Here is a 14,201-nt window from a genome sequence, read left to right on the forward strand (position 1 = left end):
GTAAATATCTCAATTCAGCCTTTCCAGGACTTGCTATTAATTTGACCTGAAAAGGTTATTGAGACAAGTTAATGATGGTAATTAACAAAAATGGAAGGTGGTAAAGGGAAATGCTTGTCATGTAACGGGCGTGGGGCAAAGAAAAATTCGGCAAAAATTCAATTGCGAACATAACAGCTGTTGGAAGCTCCTTGACTATGCATAATGTTTTGTTTGTTTCTTTTGCTTTTGTTTGTTTACCCGTTATCCCTGAATCACCATCGCAGTGGCAAAGGGTTCAAATGGTCATGTAGAAATCAGGCGTGACTGTACGGTAAGGCCATGTTCAAACGAATTAGGATATTTGTTAAACTGCATAGTTTTTTTTCACGGATCGGCCCTCCGTCCACACGAAACCAGTGAATTCGGATACCGAAACCGCATTTTTTTAAACCTCTCTCTCCAGAGAGGTTTAACCGTCCCACGTCCACACAAATCCGGACAAAAAATATTCTGTTCCAAAAGTGTCTGGACTCGTTTGGACATGGCCTAAGTACGATCAGGAAGAAAACTGATAACAAAAACAGTTAATAGGAGAGAGTTAACTTAGTATCGGGCTTCATAGTCAGTGCACATTCATATCTATGATCTATAATCGAGTACAGGTTACATGTGGATTGAACACAATATCTGCATTTTAAAAACACATTTATTGCATGACTGCCTTCGTGATATAAAATCCCACGAAAGTCGATCTACACCTGTAAAATCAATTCACTAGTAGCCTGACAGAGAGGTTCGACTAGATAAAATCGAACTATAATAAAAGAAATTTTATAGATTACTTCCACAAAGAATCATCTCCACGCTTTTACCAACTCAATTGTTCTACCGTGTATCACAGTAGAGCTCTCCGGGCTCTTTCAAATAAGTTGTGCTGTTCAGTGCTTTGCCGTAGTTCGACACCGGCTTCGACCAGTCCACCACTTCAAGGAGCCTTAGATCCCGTTTACACAAGACTGGAAAAAGTATTGAACGGACAAAAACCTGCACGGATCCACCTTTCGTTAACACACCGACCCGCGGGACCTGCAAGTTTTTGAACGGCAAAAAGTGTGTTCAGTACAGCAATCTGTAACAGAATTTGCACAGCTTCGTATAAACGGATAGTATGACAGGAAAAAAATAGTTCGTTCAAAAATTTTTCCGGACCCTTGTCAATGGGGTCATAGATATATTTCCGGCGTGTTCTGCATTGAACCAAATTGACCTGGAGGCACCCTGCGTCACCTTTAAAAAATGCAATGTTTTAAAATGATCCAGCAGCATTTTTAACATCGATAATATTACTGCGTACTACAGGAAATAGACCAAGTGGAATACACCAAACTCACCTGGGCTCAGTTACTCATATATATTAATTACATACAAGAAACAGAGGCTCGCATTTCAGATATACTGTCTGTATGATTGATCAGAAAGCAATGGGAGAGGACAATTCTTATTTGAATATTAAGCGAATACGTACGTACGTCACAGTCATTGAGCCAGAGGTACTGTTGAAACGCATGTGTTACATAATACGTCGTCTATATACAAAAAAAAACACTCTCTGAACCAGCGTTTTCTTTTAGACTATTCAGCATTTAATTAATTCGAGTCAGTGGAAAACGTTTAGTATAGATCAAAATATTACATAACTGTTTTTTCTAGCTTGCTGACCGAGTGCAGTTTTCGTTCAGCCCATAATCATCTGTTTTCGAGTTTAACGCTTGGCTTTTCAAGCCACCAATGAGTAAATACGATTAAATTACTTCGAATTTCATGCATTTTAATGGCACTCGCAACAAAAACAACACCTTCTAAAATTGTTATTACCTCTTCCCCTCCCCTCCACTCTCCTCCCCGCTCACTTTTCCTACTTCGCCCGAATCCAACAGGCGAGAGAATAAGACCGAAGACGAACGCGGATCCACAGTCAATGATTATCACTACTTATACGAACCGTAAGGCCTTCATAATCGTGCTAATGCTATGAAAAGATCAGACTATTGCCGAGATATTTGCTTCCTTTGTAATTAATTTGTTATTATCAAAATGTTAATTTTTCTTTTCGTTTCAATTACAATTACAATGTACTCCCGACGAACATTATGCATCTTCCGTAACGTCCAGTTGAATGACGTAATTAACTCAGTTCTAGCTACTCTTCACAAAGAGAAATTCAAATGACTTCCTTTTTTAATATTTCCTTCCTCTACGTTGCGCTCAATACACGAGGATGATAACGATCGCAAATAAAGCTGGTATTAAATATGAAAGCTATTCCCAATAATATAAAAACAAGTTTAGCCCTGAATTAAAAGGGTTTTTTCAACGGTTTAATGCATATATGAAGGGAAGAAACCCGTGGCGGATCCAGGAATTTGGGGAAGTTCGATCCTCTGTTGGAACGTTGTTTGCGTCGGCAAACTACTTCATCTCACATACTTGACAGTGTATTACTACAGTATATATTTTAGAGGACTAATAAAACAATACTTGGAATCGGCTTTCGTTTTAGCTGAAGAATTATGCATATATCTAAAAAGGGTTATCTGCCTCTGCGCTTTCCTTTTTGGCCTCTTTTCTAACTTTTTGGTCCCTTCTGGTTAAATATAACTAACCTCTGGTTTAGTCCGTCTGCGAAATAGCACGCCAAAATCCTTGTTCTAGGTCCCCACCTGTGTACCAGGATTTGAGTACGCGCCTTGATTCACCTGTTAAAAAAGACATTGTCGATTTGCCAATCAACATGAAAGGAAATCCGAAACGCACTTCCGCTAATTCGTTAAGTCCGTTGATGCCCAGAACAAGGCTGATGTCCGCGGTGCTTCGCAGAGGTTACTATAAACCGAGGATAAATACATCTGCGACGCAGGCTTGATCAGACTCAGCCTCATCAAATTGCTAATCATAACTATAACAAAATTCTCAAATCCGATTGGCTATCAACTGCCCTAATTTCAGCCGTAATAGGACAATTTAATGGGACAGTACGCGTTATGCCCAAGTAATTGGCGACAGTACGCGCCATCACGCGCGCCCTTATATGGACTGTAGTTCCACGTGTTCGTTTTGTCTAATTAGGTCTTCTGCCTTTCTTCCCTTAAAACATGAACAACAGAAACTGGTTCGCCGAAATGGCCACAAGGTTTGCAAGGCGTGACGGAAATTGGAACTAAAACAGAAAAGAATGACTGGGTTCATTGCTGTGCTGAGCAACGGAAGAACAAAATAGGAAAAGCCAAGAATCCACTTACATTTATCCTTGATGAAAATTTCAGGGAAAGTCATCTTTAAAATCAAATAAACGCAAAATAGAAAAAAGCAAGCAGAATAGGCTATCACAATTGATTTGAATATTTTCATAATGTGTTGCAATTGCTTGCATCTTTTGCCTTCTGAATTTGTGTTTCCAGAAAGGGGTCCTGAATTAATTTTTTTTCTTAATGCTTGCATAATACGAGAATACAAAATCAGAATCGCAATTAGAGGCGCAACATTAAACACAGAAATTCCACTGACGTAATAGATTATAAGAGCACCAGTATCGTTCCATGCAAATCTGCAGAAACGCTCTTTTCCCACGTCTTCCACTTTAGAGAAATATATCATAGGGAAGCAATAGCCCATCGATAATACCCACGTTGCTACTAGCGCAGTTATTCTAACTCTTCTTGACAGTAGAATTGAAGTTTTTAGGGGAAATACAATAGCAAAGTATCTGTCGGTTGCAATCAACACCAAACTGAGAATAGAGACTGAGGTGGAGACTACCCTCACGTACACCCCAACTTTACACCCAACAGTGGCCATTGGACCTTTAATCAGGCTTCCTCGCTGTGTTATTATCTCGTCAGTGAGGTACAGTGGCCATAATGTAAGACTAGAAAGGAAATCTGACACCGCCATGTTGACGTAATAGTAGTTGGTTCTTGTTCTAAGGCTTGGGGTCTTGTAAACCACTGTCATCACTAAAATGTTGCCAATAAACGCAGCCAAACTAATTATAGCCAACACTGTTGTGAAGACAATAGAAACCACCTGAGAGCAAGGCTCGTTTCCAATGTGGCTTGAGTTATCCATGTAAATATCTTAATAAGTACTTGCGATTAGTAGTTTAACCTGAAAAGGTCATTGAGGTAAATTAATGAAGGTAGTTATTTAGTTATCAAAGCAAAAAGTTTCGATTTTAATTTTCTTTTTTTCGCTTTTTTTACTGGGATTGAGATGAAAAACATGAACGTTATGAATCATTTGTATTTATTATTTAGAACAATGTTAGATCTTGTTTAAATATAATACTATTGAAAAGCCAGTTAAAAACTGAAACTTTAAGATATAGTCATAAAAGTAACTTGACCAACGCAGAAAACCAATGCCCATTTTTCCTTAAGAACACGTTCCCAATTTTTCCGTAAGATCTTTGAGATCGAGCGCTTTGCGTTACGGCCGCCATCTTGGTTTCAAATGTTTTGAGTTTAGCCTGGGGATGAGTGTCAAATCTACTTCGGGGGCAGGGGACGGTTATGGAACCAAGATAGCCTCCCGTACCAGTAAGCTCTCGCTCCTGATAATCTTACGTAAAAAAATAGAGGACTGTGAAAAGTCCAATTGCCGATATAATCGTGTTTAAATCTGGGATTGTATATCGCCCACTTAAGCCGAGAGAGGTAAAAGCCCGAGATCTGAAACAATGAAATATTTTGAATGACTGATAATGGTCAAGATACGATCTCACTCCAAGAAAAGGCGTTAACGACCTAATTTAAATTTTACCCTGCTCTGATCGGATTTAAACATCAGTAGTGAGTGTTTTTTTTTTTTAAAGAATTCCAATGGACGATTATGATTGAGCTATTGCTGGGGTTTCGGCAAATGTCCGGGAATATATATTTTTTCAGGGCGTCTTTTTGATTTAAGAAAAGGAGGAGGACAAGACAATTAAGGCTAACATTTGCAAAGAAATTTGGCTTTTTGATCCATCTTAAGTTTAAAATTATATGATGAAGACATAGTCAAAAGAGGAGACTGCTTATAAAACCCAACAAATATCAAAGGCGAAAATAACAGCTGTTGAGAGCTCCTTGGCTCTGCACTTTCTTTTGTTTCTGTTTACACATTTATTTACCCTCACCAGGCTTAATCACCATCTCGATGGCACCTGAGGTGTGACTGCAGCGCTGCGCAGTCAGCGGTATGTTGTAAAAGCTTAGCAGCCGCACCAGATTTTAGTAAGCGGCCGCCATGTTAGCCCTTTCTCGTGTTGTTCAAGTTTTTGGATAGTTATCGCCATCCATCGGACATTATACGGCCTAAACGGTAAGAACTGTTAAAAGAACATTTTACGGAAAATCCCAAGAGAGTATTTCACACGACATTTTGAAGTTTAGTACTTACGAATCACGTATTTAGCCTATCATGTATTTGTCATGTCAGATTGTTATCTCGGGACTCAGGATCCAAGAACTAAGGAGTAAAAAGAATGTGTTGTACCGAGGACCTGTGAATAAACTACGTTTGGGACGTTCGTGTTGATTGTTAGCAACTCCTCTTGTTGTATGTACTACGGGAGGCCAGCCACAATAACAATCGTTTGACGATCTTCGTGTAGCAGTCATGTCCGTCAACAAAGAAGCAAGACCCGAAGACCAGGTCAATGTGGCGCTGGAAGAAGAAACTGATGAATCAAGGAAGCGTTTCCTGACGGAGAAAGGGTATACGTATCAACTCAACTTGAAAACAAGTAACTTGAAAACTAAGAAATGTGAACTGGTGAAGCGAATGAGAGGTACTCTACTGAAGCGAGGTCAGTCAACTAAACTAGTAGAATTTAAGAAAGAATTCAGCGAAGCTCAGATTTTGTATTGCGAATTTCAAGACATGGTTGAAGAGATTAAGGTTTTTGCGAACCCAGATGAGAATGTGGAAAATATTGAAAGAATGGTTGATCAAGTTGGCAGAGAATGGTCAAATTTTGAGTGTGACATTAGATCAGAGATAAAGTTTCTGGAATTTGTCGAACACCACGTGGATGATTCAATCTCTGAAGCATCCAAAAGGTCCAGTCGAGCATCCAAGAAAAGTAGTAGGTCAAAAATAAGTTCCAATGATAATGTTGAAGAAGATAGGTTTCAGTTACAAAAGGAGGAAGCTGCCTTAAAGGCTAAACTGGCCTATATAGAGAAGGAACGGTTACTGAGATTAGAACACAGAAAGACTGAGTTGACCAAATTAGAACAAGAAAGAAAGTTGGAAGAGCTAAGATTACAAAGTGAACTTGCTCAGAATCAAGCAAAGCTTAATGTATGCATGTCAGCAGATAAAGTAGAACTGTTTGATGATCAGGATCTAAACTCGATTCCCCCCGCTGATAAAGTCAAGGACATGGACAAATTCCTTAATTCAATTCCAGTCACAAGTAAGAGTGATCTCTCTCCTGGTCAGCAAGAACCTATCTACTCTTCAACTCAGTTAAGTGGAGCCCAACCCACTTTCAGTCTTCCGCGTGTAGAAAATGGAGTGCACAGTACGTTAAGCCCCAGTGCCACACCCTTTCAACCACACTCTGTCGTCTTAGAAAAGTGTATGGACAAATTAGTGGAAACAAGTAGTATGTTGGTGGCAGCTACTATGGAGCAGAACCTAGTGAACAGGCAACTAGCAATCTCAGGGCAACTGCCTAAGATTTCAATCCCAGTTTTTAGTGGAGATCCTTTGGAGTATCCTACATGGAACAGTTCCTTCAGTGCCCTTATTGATTCCAAACCAATGGACGCGCAGACAAAATTGAACTTCCTACATCAGTACATCTCAGGAAAGCCCAAACAAGTTGTTGATCAGTATATGTTAATTGGTACTGAAGATGCCTATCAGTCTGCGAGAAAGTTGTTAAAGGAAAGGTATGGTAACTGCAATGTAGTAGGGACAGCCTTTATGAACAAACTGGAGAACTGGCCTAAGATTGGCGTAAGAGATGCGGAGGCCCTAAGAGATCTTTCTGACTTCCTGCAAAAGATAATTGCCGCCAGAGAAACTACTCCTAGTCTTGCTGTCTTAGACTTTGCGAAGGAGAACGTTAAAACTCTAAACAAGTTGCCATTTCAAATTCAGAATAAGTGGAGAGGAATAGTACAACAGTGTAGAGTCTCAAAAGGAAATGGTACTTACCCTACCTTCTCTGAATTTGCTTCATTTGTGAAAGAGTGTGCAGAGAGAGCGAACATTCCCGAACTTGAGGAGCTGTCCAAAACCAAAGAGTTTGTTAGGCCTAGAGGACCATTCAGACGCTCACCAAAAGGCGAGGAGGCCTTTTCCTTCGAAACTCATGTATTGGATCCAAGCAAGAACGTGACTGCCCAGGGTCAAGGTGAAAAGGAGAGACCCCCAACCTGTTCGCAAGGGAGGAGCGAGAAGAAAAAGACCGAAGTATGTCTGTTTTGCAAGGAAGAACATCAGCTAGACGAGTGTAAAAAGTTTGCAGAGAAGCCGCACAAGGAAAGGAAGGACTTCTTCTATAAGAAATTTCTTTGTCTTGGATGTGCCTCTAGCAGTCAACATCAAGTATCCTCCTGTAAGAACAGACTTAAATGTCGCACGTGTTCTGGAAATCACCCTACATGTCTCCATATTCAGAAAACTCCCAAGGAAAGTATTACGAACTGTACAAATGTTTGTACCATCCCAGAGCAAGAGGGCGGCTCGGATCATGCCATGATTGTACCTGTTTGGGTTAGACAAGTTAGCCAACCCAGTAAAGAAGTCTTACAATATGCAGTGCTAGATGACCAGTCCAATGTGAGTTTTGTGTCGCAAAGTTTGTGTGAAAAATTGGACTTGCAAGGCCCACCAACCGACTTGCTGCTGACAACAGTGCAAGAGAGAAATGTACATGTACCAAGCAACCGTATTTGTGGAGTTGAGGTGTTGGATTTTAGAAGGGAGCATGCTGTGAAGCTACCCATGATGTTCAAGCGAGATATCATCCCAGCCAGTCGGTCGCAGATTCCAAAAGCCAGTGTTGCCCGGAAATGGGAACATCTGTGTCCTATTGCTGACGAGCTCATGCCCTACAATCCAAGTGTGGAAATCTCCTTGCTGATTGGCAATAATTGCCCTAGTATCGTCAGACCCAGAGAAGTCCTAGTGGGAGGTGAAGACGACCCTTACGGCCAAAGATCTTTAATGGGGTGGGGTATAATCGGCAAGGTGTGCAAATCTACAGGTGAAGCCAACCATAAGGAAGGAGTGTGCAACAAGGTGATGGTCAAAGAAACCCATGAACACTTTGCCTTTACGACAAAGGTGAAAGAGATTATCAACCCACAGAAGATTATTAAGATTCTTGAGTCAGACTTTACAGAAAGTTCTGCAAATACCAAGCCCTGTTCAGCTGAAGACAGGAGATTCCTCAACATCCTTGAGAATGGTATTGTGAAGAGATCGGATGGGCACTACGAGATGCCTCTCCCTTTGAAGACAGACAAACCGTCTCTACCCTTCAACCGCGAACTAGCTGTCAAGAGATGGCACCAACTTTTAGCAAGGTTTAAGAGAAACCCCAAGTTTCTGGAAGATTATCGCTTATTCATGAAAGATGTGATTGCTTTGTGTGCAGAAGAGGTACCACCGGACCGCCATGGAGTTCAGGATGGAATGGTTAACTATGTACCACACACCGGTGTTTACCACCCAAAAAAACCAGACCAGATCAGGGTTGTTTTTGATTGTTCGGCCCAGTATGAAGGGGTGTCCCTGAACGATCACTTGTTACAAGGACCCGACCTCATGAACACTCTTCTGGGGATCCTGTGCAGATTCAGACAAGAAAATGTTGCGTTTATGACTGACATTAAGAGTATGTTTCATCAGTTTATGGTGTCAGAGGAACACAGAGATCTCCTGCGCTTTTTGTGGTGGAAGGATGGGAATCCTGCAAATGAAGTGACTGAGTATAGGATGAAGGTTCATCTTTTCGGTGCTGGTAGTTCACCTGGCTGCGCAAATTTTGGTCTGAAGAGAGCAGCAGATGATGGGAAGAAAGAGTTTGGTGAAGAAGCTGCTGAGTTTATACGACAGGACTTTTATGTGGATGATGGACTAAAATCAGTCCCTACCGTGGAGCGAGCTGTTACACTGATAAAAGCAAGTCAAGGCATTTGCGCCAAGGCCGGCCTGAGACTGCACAAAATTTCATCAAACAAAAGAGAAGTTCTTGAACAGATTCCGGCCGAAGATCGCGCCAAAGGATTAAAGGAGCTAGACTTGAAGGTTGATCCACTGCCCTTAGAACGTGCCTTAGGAGTAGTGTGGTGCATTGAGAATGACAGTTTTCAATTCCGCATCGAGCTGCGTGACCGTCCCCTAACGCGACGTGGCGTACTTTCCACAATCAGTTCAATCTACGATCCTAGTGGTTTCGTTGCCCCAGTTACCTTGAAAGGAAAACAAGTTTTGCAGCAAATGTGCCGAGACAAGCTTGATTGGGACAGCCCAATTCCAGAGAGTTTGTATACTCATTGGGAGAAATGGCGTCAGGATGTTCTGAATCTCGATCAGCTGCAAATTCAACGTTGTTTTAAGCCGGAGAACTTTGGGCAGGTCAAAGCCAGCGAGTTGCATCATTTCTCAGATGCTAGTGTAGAGGGTTATGGACAGTGCTCGTACCTTCGACTAATCAATGTGGAGGACAAGGCGTACTGTTCCCTTGTCATTGGGAAATCTAGAGTGGCCCCGTTAAAGCAAATCACTGTGCCGAGGCTAGAATTGGCTGCAGCTACTGTTTCAGCAAACGTGAGTGAATTTCTTCGTCGAGAATTGTCTTACACGGACATTAAGGAACATTTCTGGACAGACAGCAAAATCGTCCTTGGTTATGTTAACAACGAAGCTAAGAGGTTTCATGTGTATGTGGCAAATCGTGTGCAGCAGATTCGTGACGTCACTAACCCGAGTTCTTGGTTGTATGTCAGCACTGAACTTAATCCTGCTGACCATGCCTCGCGAGGCCTTACAGCGTCACAGTTATTACAAGGAACCAACTGGCTAACTGGACCCTTATTTCTTTGGAAGAGTGGAACTTTCCAGCCTGAGAAGATAGAAGAATTTCAAGTGACCGAAAGTGATCCTGAAGTAAGGAAAGCAGCCGTTTTCACATCTCGTGTAGAGAGCAGAGCTACTCAAGCCCCTGAACCGTTAACGTCAAGCCGTTTGCGCCACATGTCAAGCTGGCAGCATGTGCTGAAGGCAATAGCTTTGTGTCTACGACTGAAGAGCAAACTGGCAAGTAGAGAAGTGAAGTTGACGAGACAAACGGATGGTGAGAGCATCAGACCATTACCGAAGGTATCAGTCACACTTACAGAACTTCACGCAGCAGAGAGGGAAGTTCTTAAGGTTGTTCAACGTGAACATTTACATGACGAGATGCAAGTTTTAAAGGAACTTAAGGAAGTTGGAGAGCTTACTACTAGAAAGATCGCAAGAGAAAGAAATCTAGCCGTCAAGAAGTCTAGTTGCTTATATCGTTTGGATCCATTTCTCGATGAAAACGGTGTTATCCGCGTTGGTGGCCGCGTGAGACGAGCTAACCTTCCATTTGCAACGAAGCATCCTGTGATACTTCCTCGTAAAAGTCATATTACAGATTTGCTGATTCGATTCTGGCATGCCAAAGTGAACCACATGGGACGAGGTATCACCCAAAATGAGTTGCGCCAGAGAGGCTACTGGGTTGTTGGTGGATCGTCAGCAGTGTCAAATTGTATTTCCAAGTGTGTTACATGCAGAAAAATGCGCGGCCCCCTGCAAATTCAGAAGATGGCCGATTTGCCTGTGGATCGAGTTGAACCTTCGGCCCCCTTCTCGTATTGTGCTGTAGATTTCTTTGGACCTTTCCCGATCAAGGAAAAGAGGAGTGAAGTTAAACGTTACGGAGTTATTTTTACCTGTATGGCCAGCAGAGGTGTACACTTGGAGACAGCCAACTCGTTAAGTACCAGTTCCTTCATCAACGCACTTAGTCGCTTCCTCAACCGACGCGGTCCAGTCAGACAGCTCCGCTGTGATCAGGGTACAAACTTTGTAGGAGCGAGGAATGAGCTAAAAGCTGCCTTAGAAGAACTGGATCAGAACCGGGTGCAAGAGTACTTAGTGGAGAACGGATGTGATTGGATACCATTTCAGATGAATGTACCTCATGCCAGCCACATGGGTGGCACATGGGAAAGGTTAATCCGAACTGTTCGTAGTGCACTGGAGACGTTACTTCTGAGCGCTGGCACACAGTTGGACGACGAAGCGTTCAGAACCTTCATGACTGAAGCAGAGTGTATTGTTAATTCCAGACCCTTGTCTACGAACGACTTAAATGACCCAGAGGCACCAGAACCACTTACGCCCAGTCATTTACTTACCTTGAAAGCTAAAGTTGTACTTCCACCGCCTGGAAGGTTCCAGCGAGCAGATCTATATTCCCGCAAGTGGTGGCGCCGAGTACAATATCTCGCGAACGAATTTTGGCTTAGATGGCGCCGTGAGTTTCTTCATAGCCTGCAGGCTCGTAACAAGTGGATGTATCCAAAGCGAAATCTATCAGTTGGAGATGTAGTCGTATCCAAGGAAGACGAAGGACCACGTAACCAATGGCCACTCGCTAGAGTCGTAGAAGTCTACCCTAGCGAAGACGGATGTATCAGAAAAGTCAAAATTGTGAAAGCTGATGGAGAACTTGACAACCAAGGCAGACGTCGAAAGCCATCTACGTTCCTGGATAGACCAATCCACAAATTAGTCTTACTGGTACCCTCTGCAGATGAAGCGGATGTTGGTGATAGCAGCAGGGAGACCGAGGAATTCCCCAACGAGGAGCCAACTACTCAGTGAAGTCGCCCCGACAGGTGTAGAAGACACAAGTGACCGCCTTTATGAACATTTGTTTTGTTTAACTGTCTAGTATGGACATTAACTTAAGTAATTGTTAGGCAACAATTAGGGGAGCCATGTGACTGCAGCGCTGCGCAGTCAGCGGTATGTTGTAAAAGCTTAGCAGCCGCACCAGATTTTAGTAAGCGGCCGCCATGTTAGCCCTTTCTCGTGTTGTTCAAGTTTTTGGATAGTTATCGCCATCCATCGGACATTATACGGCCTAAACGGTAAGAACTGTTAAAAGAACATTTTACGGAAAATCCCAAGAGAGTATTTCACACGACATTTTGAAGTTTAGTACTTACGAATCACGTATTTAGCCTATCATGTATTTGTCATGTCAGATTGTTATCTCGGGACTCAGGATCCAAGAACTAAGGAGTAAAAAGAATGTGTTGTACCGAGGACCTGTGAATAAACTACGTTTGGGACGTTCGTGTTGATTGTTAGCAACTCCTCTTGTTGTATGTACTACGGGAGGCCAGCCACATGAGGATTCTTCATTGTTCATGTAAAATTCAGGTGTGACTATATACAGTTTTTATGATAAGGACAAAAATTAAAACCGCTCACAAAAACATCAAAAAGACGGAAATCTATCGGGGCTCATGGTCATTGCACATCATAAGTCATGATTTAGATAACCAACAAATCATTACTACAATTATAGGTTACGTCAACACAATATCCGTATTGTAAAAAATGCATGCTGTATGACCGCCTCCGTGATTAAAAATCCCTTTTCAGGGAGTTCGATTTCATTCACGACGAACTATCATAAAAGAGTAAAGACAGTACTCTCCTACAAGAGATTATCCAGGGGCACCCGACGAGAATATTAATAGTTCAAAACCAATAAACATAGCATTTTTAAACGGTAGATATATATAGGCATATTTTTATCCCAAAAAAAAGTTTTCATCTGTTCGGATTTCCTAGCTGAAATTCTAGTGATTCGAAAATTATGGGGATCAAAACTTACTTTTTCGAAAATTTCAGCCAAAAAAAGGCTCCCGAAAATAGGTGGCCTTTTCAGGGTATAAATCCGTTAAAAATGGGCAATTATACATTTTTTAGATGTTCGAAAATCCTAGGAGAGGCAGACAAGCAAGAAATTTTTTAAACAAATGTTCAGAAAATTCTAGATCTCAAATCATCTTCCGAACAGTTTTTTTCCGAAAATTGTTTTGGGTGCCCCTAATAATCGGCACGGAGTTTATCAAGTCAATTGTTCTGCTGTGTATCAAAGAAAAGCTCTTCGGCGATTAATTTTATTTCTAACGAGTTGTGCTGTTGCTTAACGATCTTTAAGATCTTTAAGATCAACATTGCACTTTAGTGAAACATTTCAAACGGGTCTGAGATATATTGTCATTGTATAAACTATATGTATATTGTATATTCAATTATTGTGTTTCTCATTAAACCGAATAACCTTGACTTGATCTTGAGGCACCCTGCTTCACCCTTATAAAACACTGTACCACGAAAATCTACCGTAGCACTTTTATCATTGATGTGAAGGCGTATACGGTCTATACGAAATAGAGCGCGAAGTTACTTTCTGGAATACATCATACTCACCTGTGCTAATAGAAACGAGGGACAGAGGTTTGACGCATTTCAAATCTATTATCTGTGTGACGCCCTGAATTGTAACAAAGCAATGAGCGAGAAAAATACTTTTTTGAATATTAAGCTAGATTAGTATTCATTCAAAATATTTCCCCGATTCTGATTGGCTAAAAGCACACGCATAATTCACCATAACCAGCTACTGATGACCAAATTTGGAAGAATTTTGTGTTTAACGAGGAAATAACGTCAAAAATGCAGCGTTCTTGCAGGTTAATGCACCATTAACCGAGAGGACCTGGGGACGAGGTTGAGTTGTTTTGGTTGTGAAAACAAAAAAATGGCGGACATTTTACTCGTTTTAATAGTAAGAAATTATAGCTCAAAACATTGCAAGAACAGCAAGGACACAACTCGAAGGGCGACATCTACTATTTGGAGAATATTTGCGGAGCTGAACAACCCTAAACGTGCACTATCGAGGGTGAACTTAACATCGATGGATGTAAGCATGTTTTAGCTTTGTTTTTAAACTACGAATTATTTTGAATGAATAATAAAACAATTTAGACATATTAAATTCTGCAAGCAGAATACTGCAATGCTGATCGTACTACGTGAAAATTAACTCTCCAAGACATCAACACGACAACGAAAGAACTCAAAACACTATAGGAATT

The 14,201-nt window shown here is 41.5% G+C and overlaps 3 protein-coding genes across 3 annotated transcripts; 2 read left to right on the top strand and 1 right to left on the bottom strand.

Annotated features, from left to right (window-relative positions):
- Positions 1 to 2,339: 2,339 nt before the first annotated feature.
- LOC140947846 (QRFP-like peptide receptor) lies at positions 2,340 to 4,326 on the bottom strand. Its single transcript, XM_073397046.1, has one exon. It carries the CDS (start codon positions 4,105 to 4,107, stop codon positions 3,067 to 3,069), a length of 1,041 nt encoding a protein of 346 aa, XP_073253147.1. The 5' UTR covers positions 4,108 to 4,326; the 3' UTR covers positions 2,340 to 3,066.
- An 872-nt stretch (positions 4,327 to 5,198) lies between these two features.
- LOC140949101 (uncharacterized) lies at positions 5,199 to 10,310 on the top strand. Its single transcript, XM_073398341.1, has 3 exons — positions 5,199 to 5,343; positions 5,461 to 10,152; positions 10,248 to 10,310. Exons 2-3 carry the CDS (start codon positions 5,641 to 5,643, stop codon positions 10,308 to 10,310), a joined length of 4,575 nt encoding a protein of 1,524 aa, XP_073254442.1. The 5' UTR covers positions 5,199 to 5,343; positions 5,461 to 5,640.
- A 135-nt stretch (positions 10,311 to 10,445) lies between these two features.
- On the top strand, positions 10,446 to 12,375 carry LOC140947509 (uncharacterized). The gene is made up of 2 exons (XM_073396627.1): positions 10,446 to 12,173; positions 12,291 to 12,375. The coding sequence occupies exon 1, from the start codon at positions 10,447 to 10,449 to the stop codon at positions 11,902 to 11,904; it is 1,458 nt and encodes a 485-aa protein (XP_073252728.1). The 5' UTR covers position 10,446; the 3' UTR covers positions 11,905 to 12,173; positions 12,291 to 12,375.
- Positions 12,376 to 14,201: the final 1,826 nt, after the last annotated feature.

The sequence above is a fragment of the Porites lutea genome, chromosome 9, assembly GCF_958299795.1.
Source record: "Porites lutea chromosome 9, jaPorLute2.1, whole genome shotgun sequence".
NCBI classification, from domain to species: Eukaryota; Metazoa; Cnidaria; class Anthozoa; order Scleractinia; family Poritidae; genus Porites; species Porites lutea.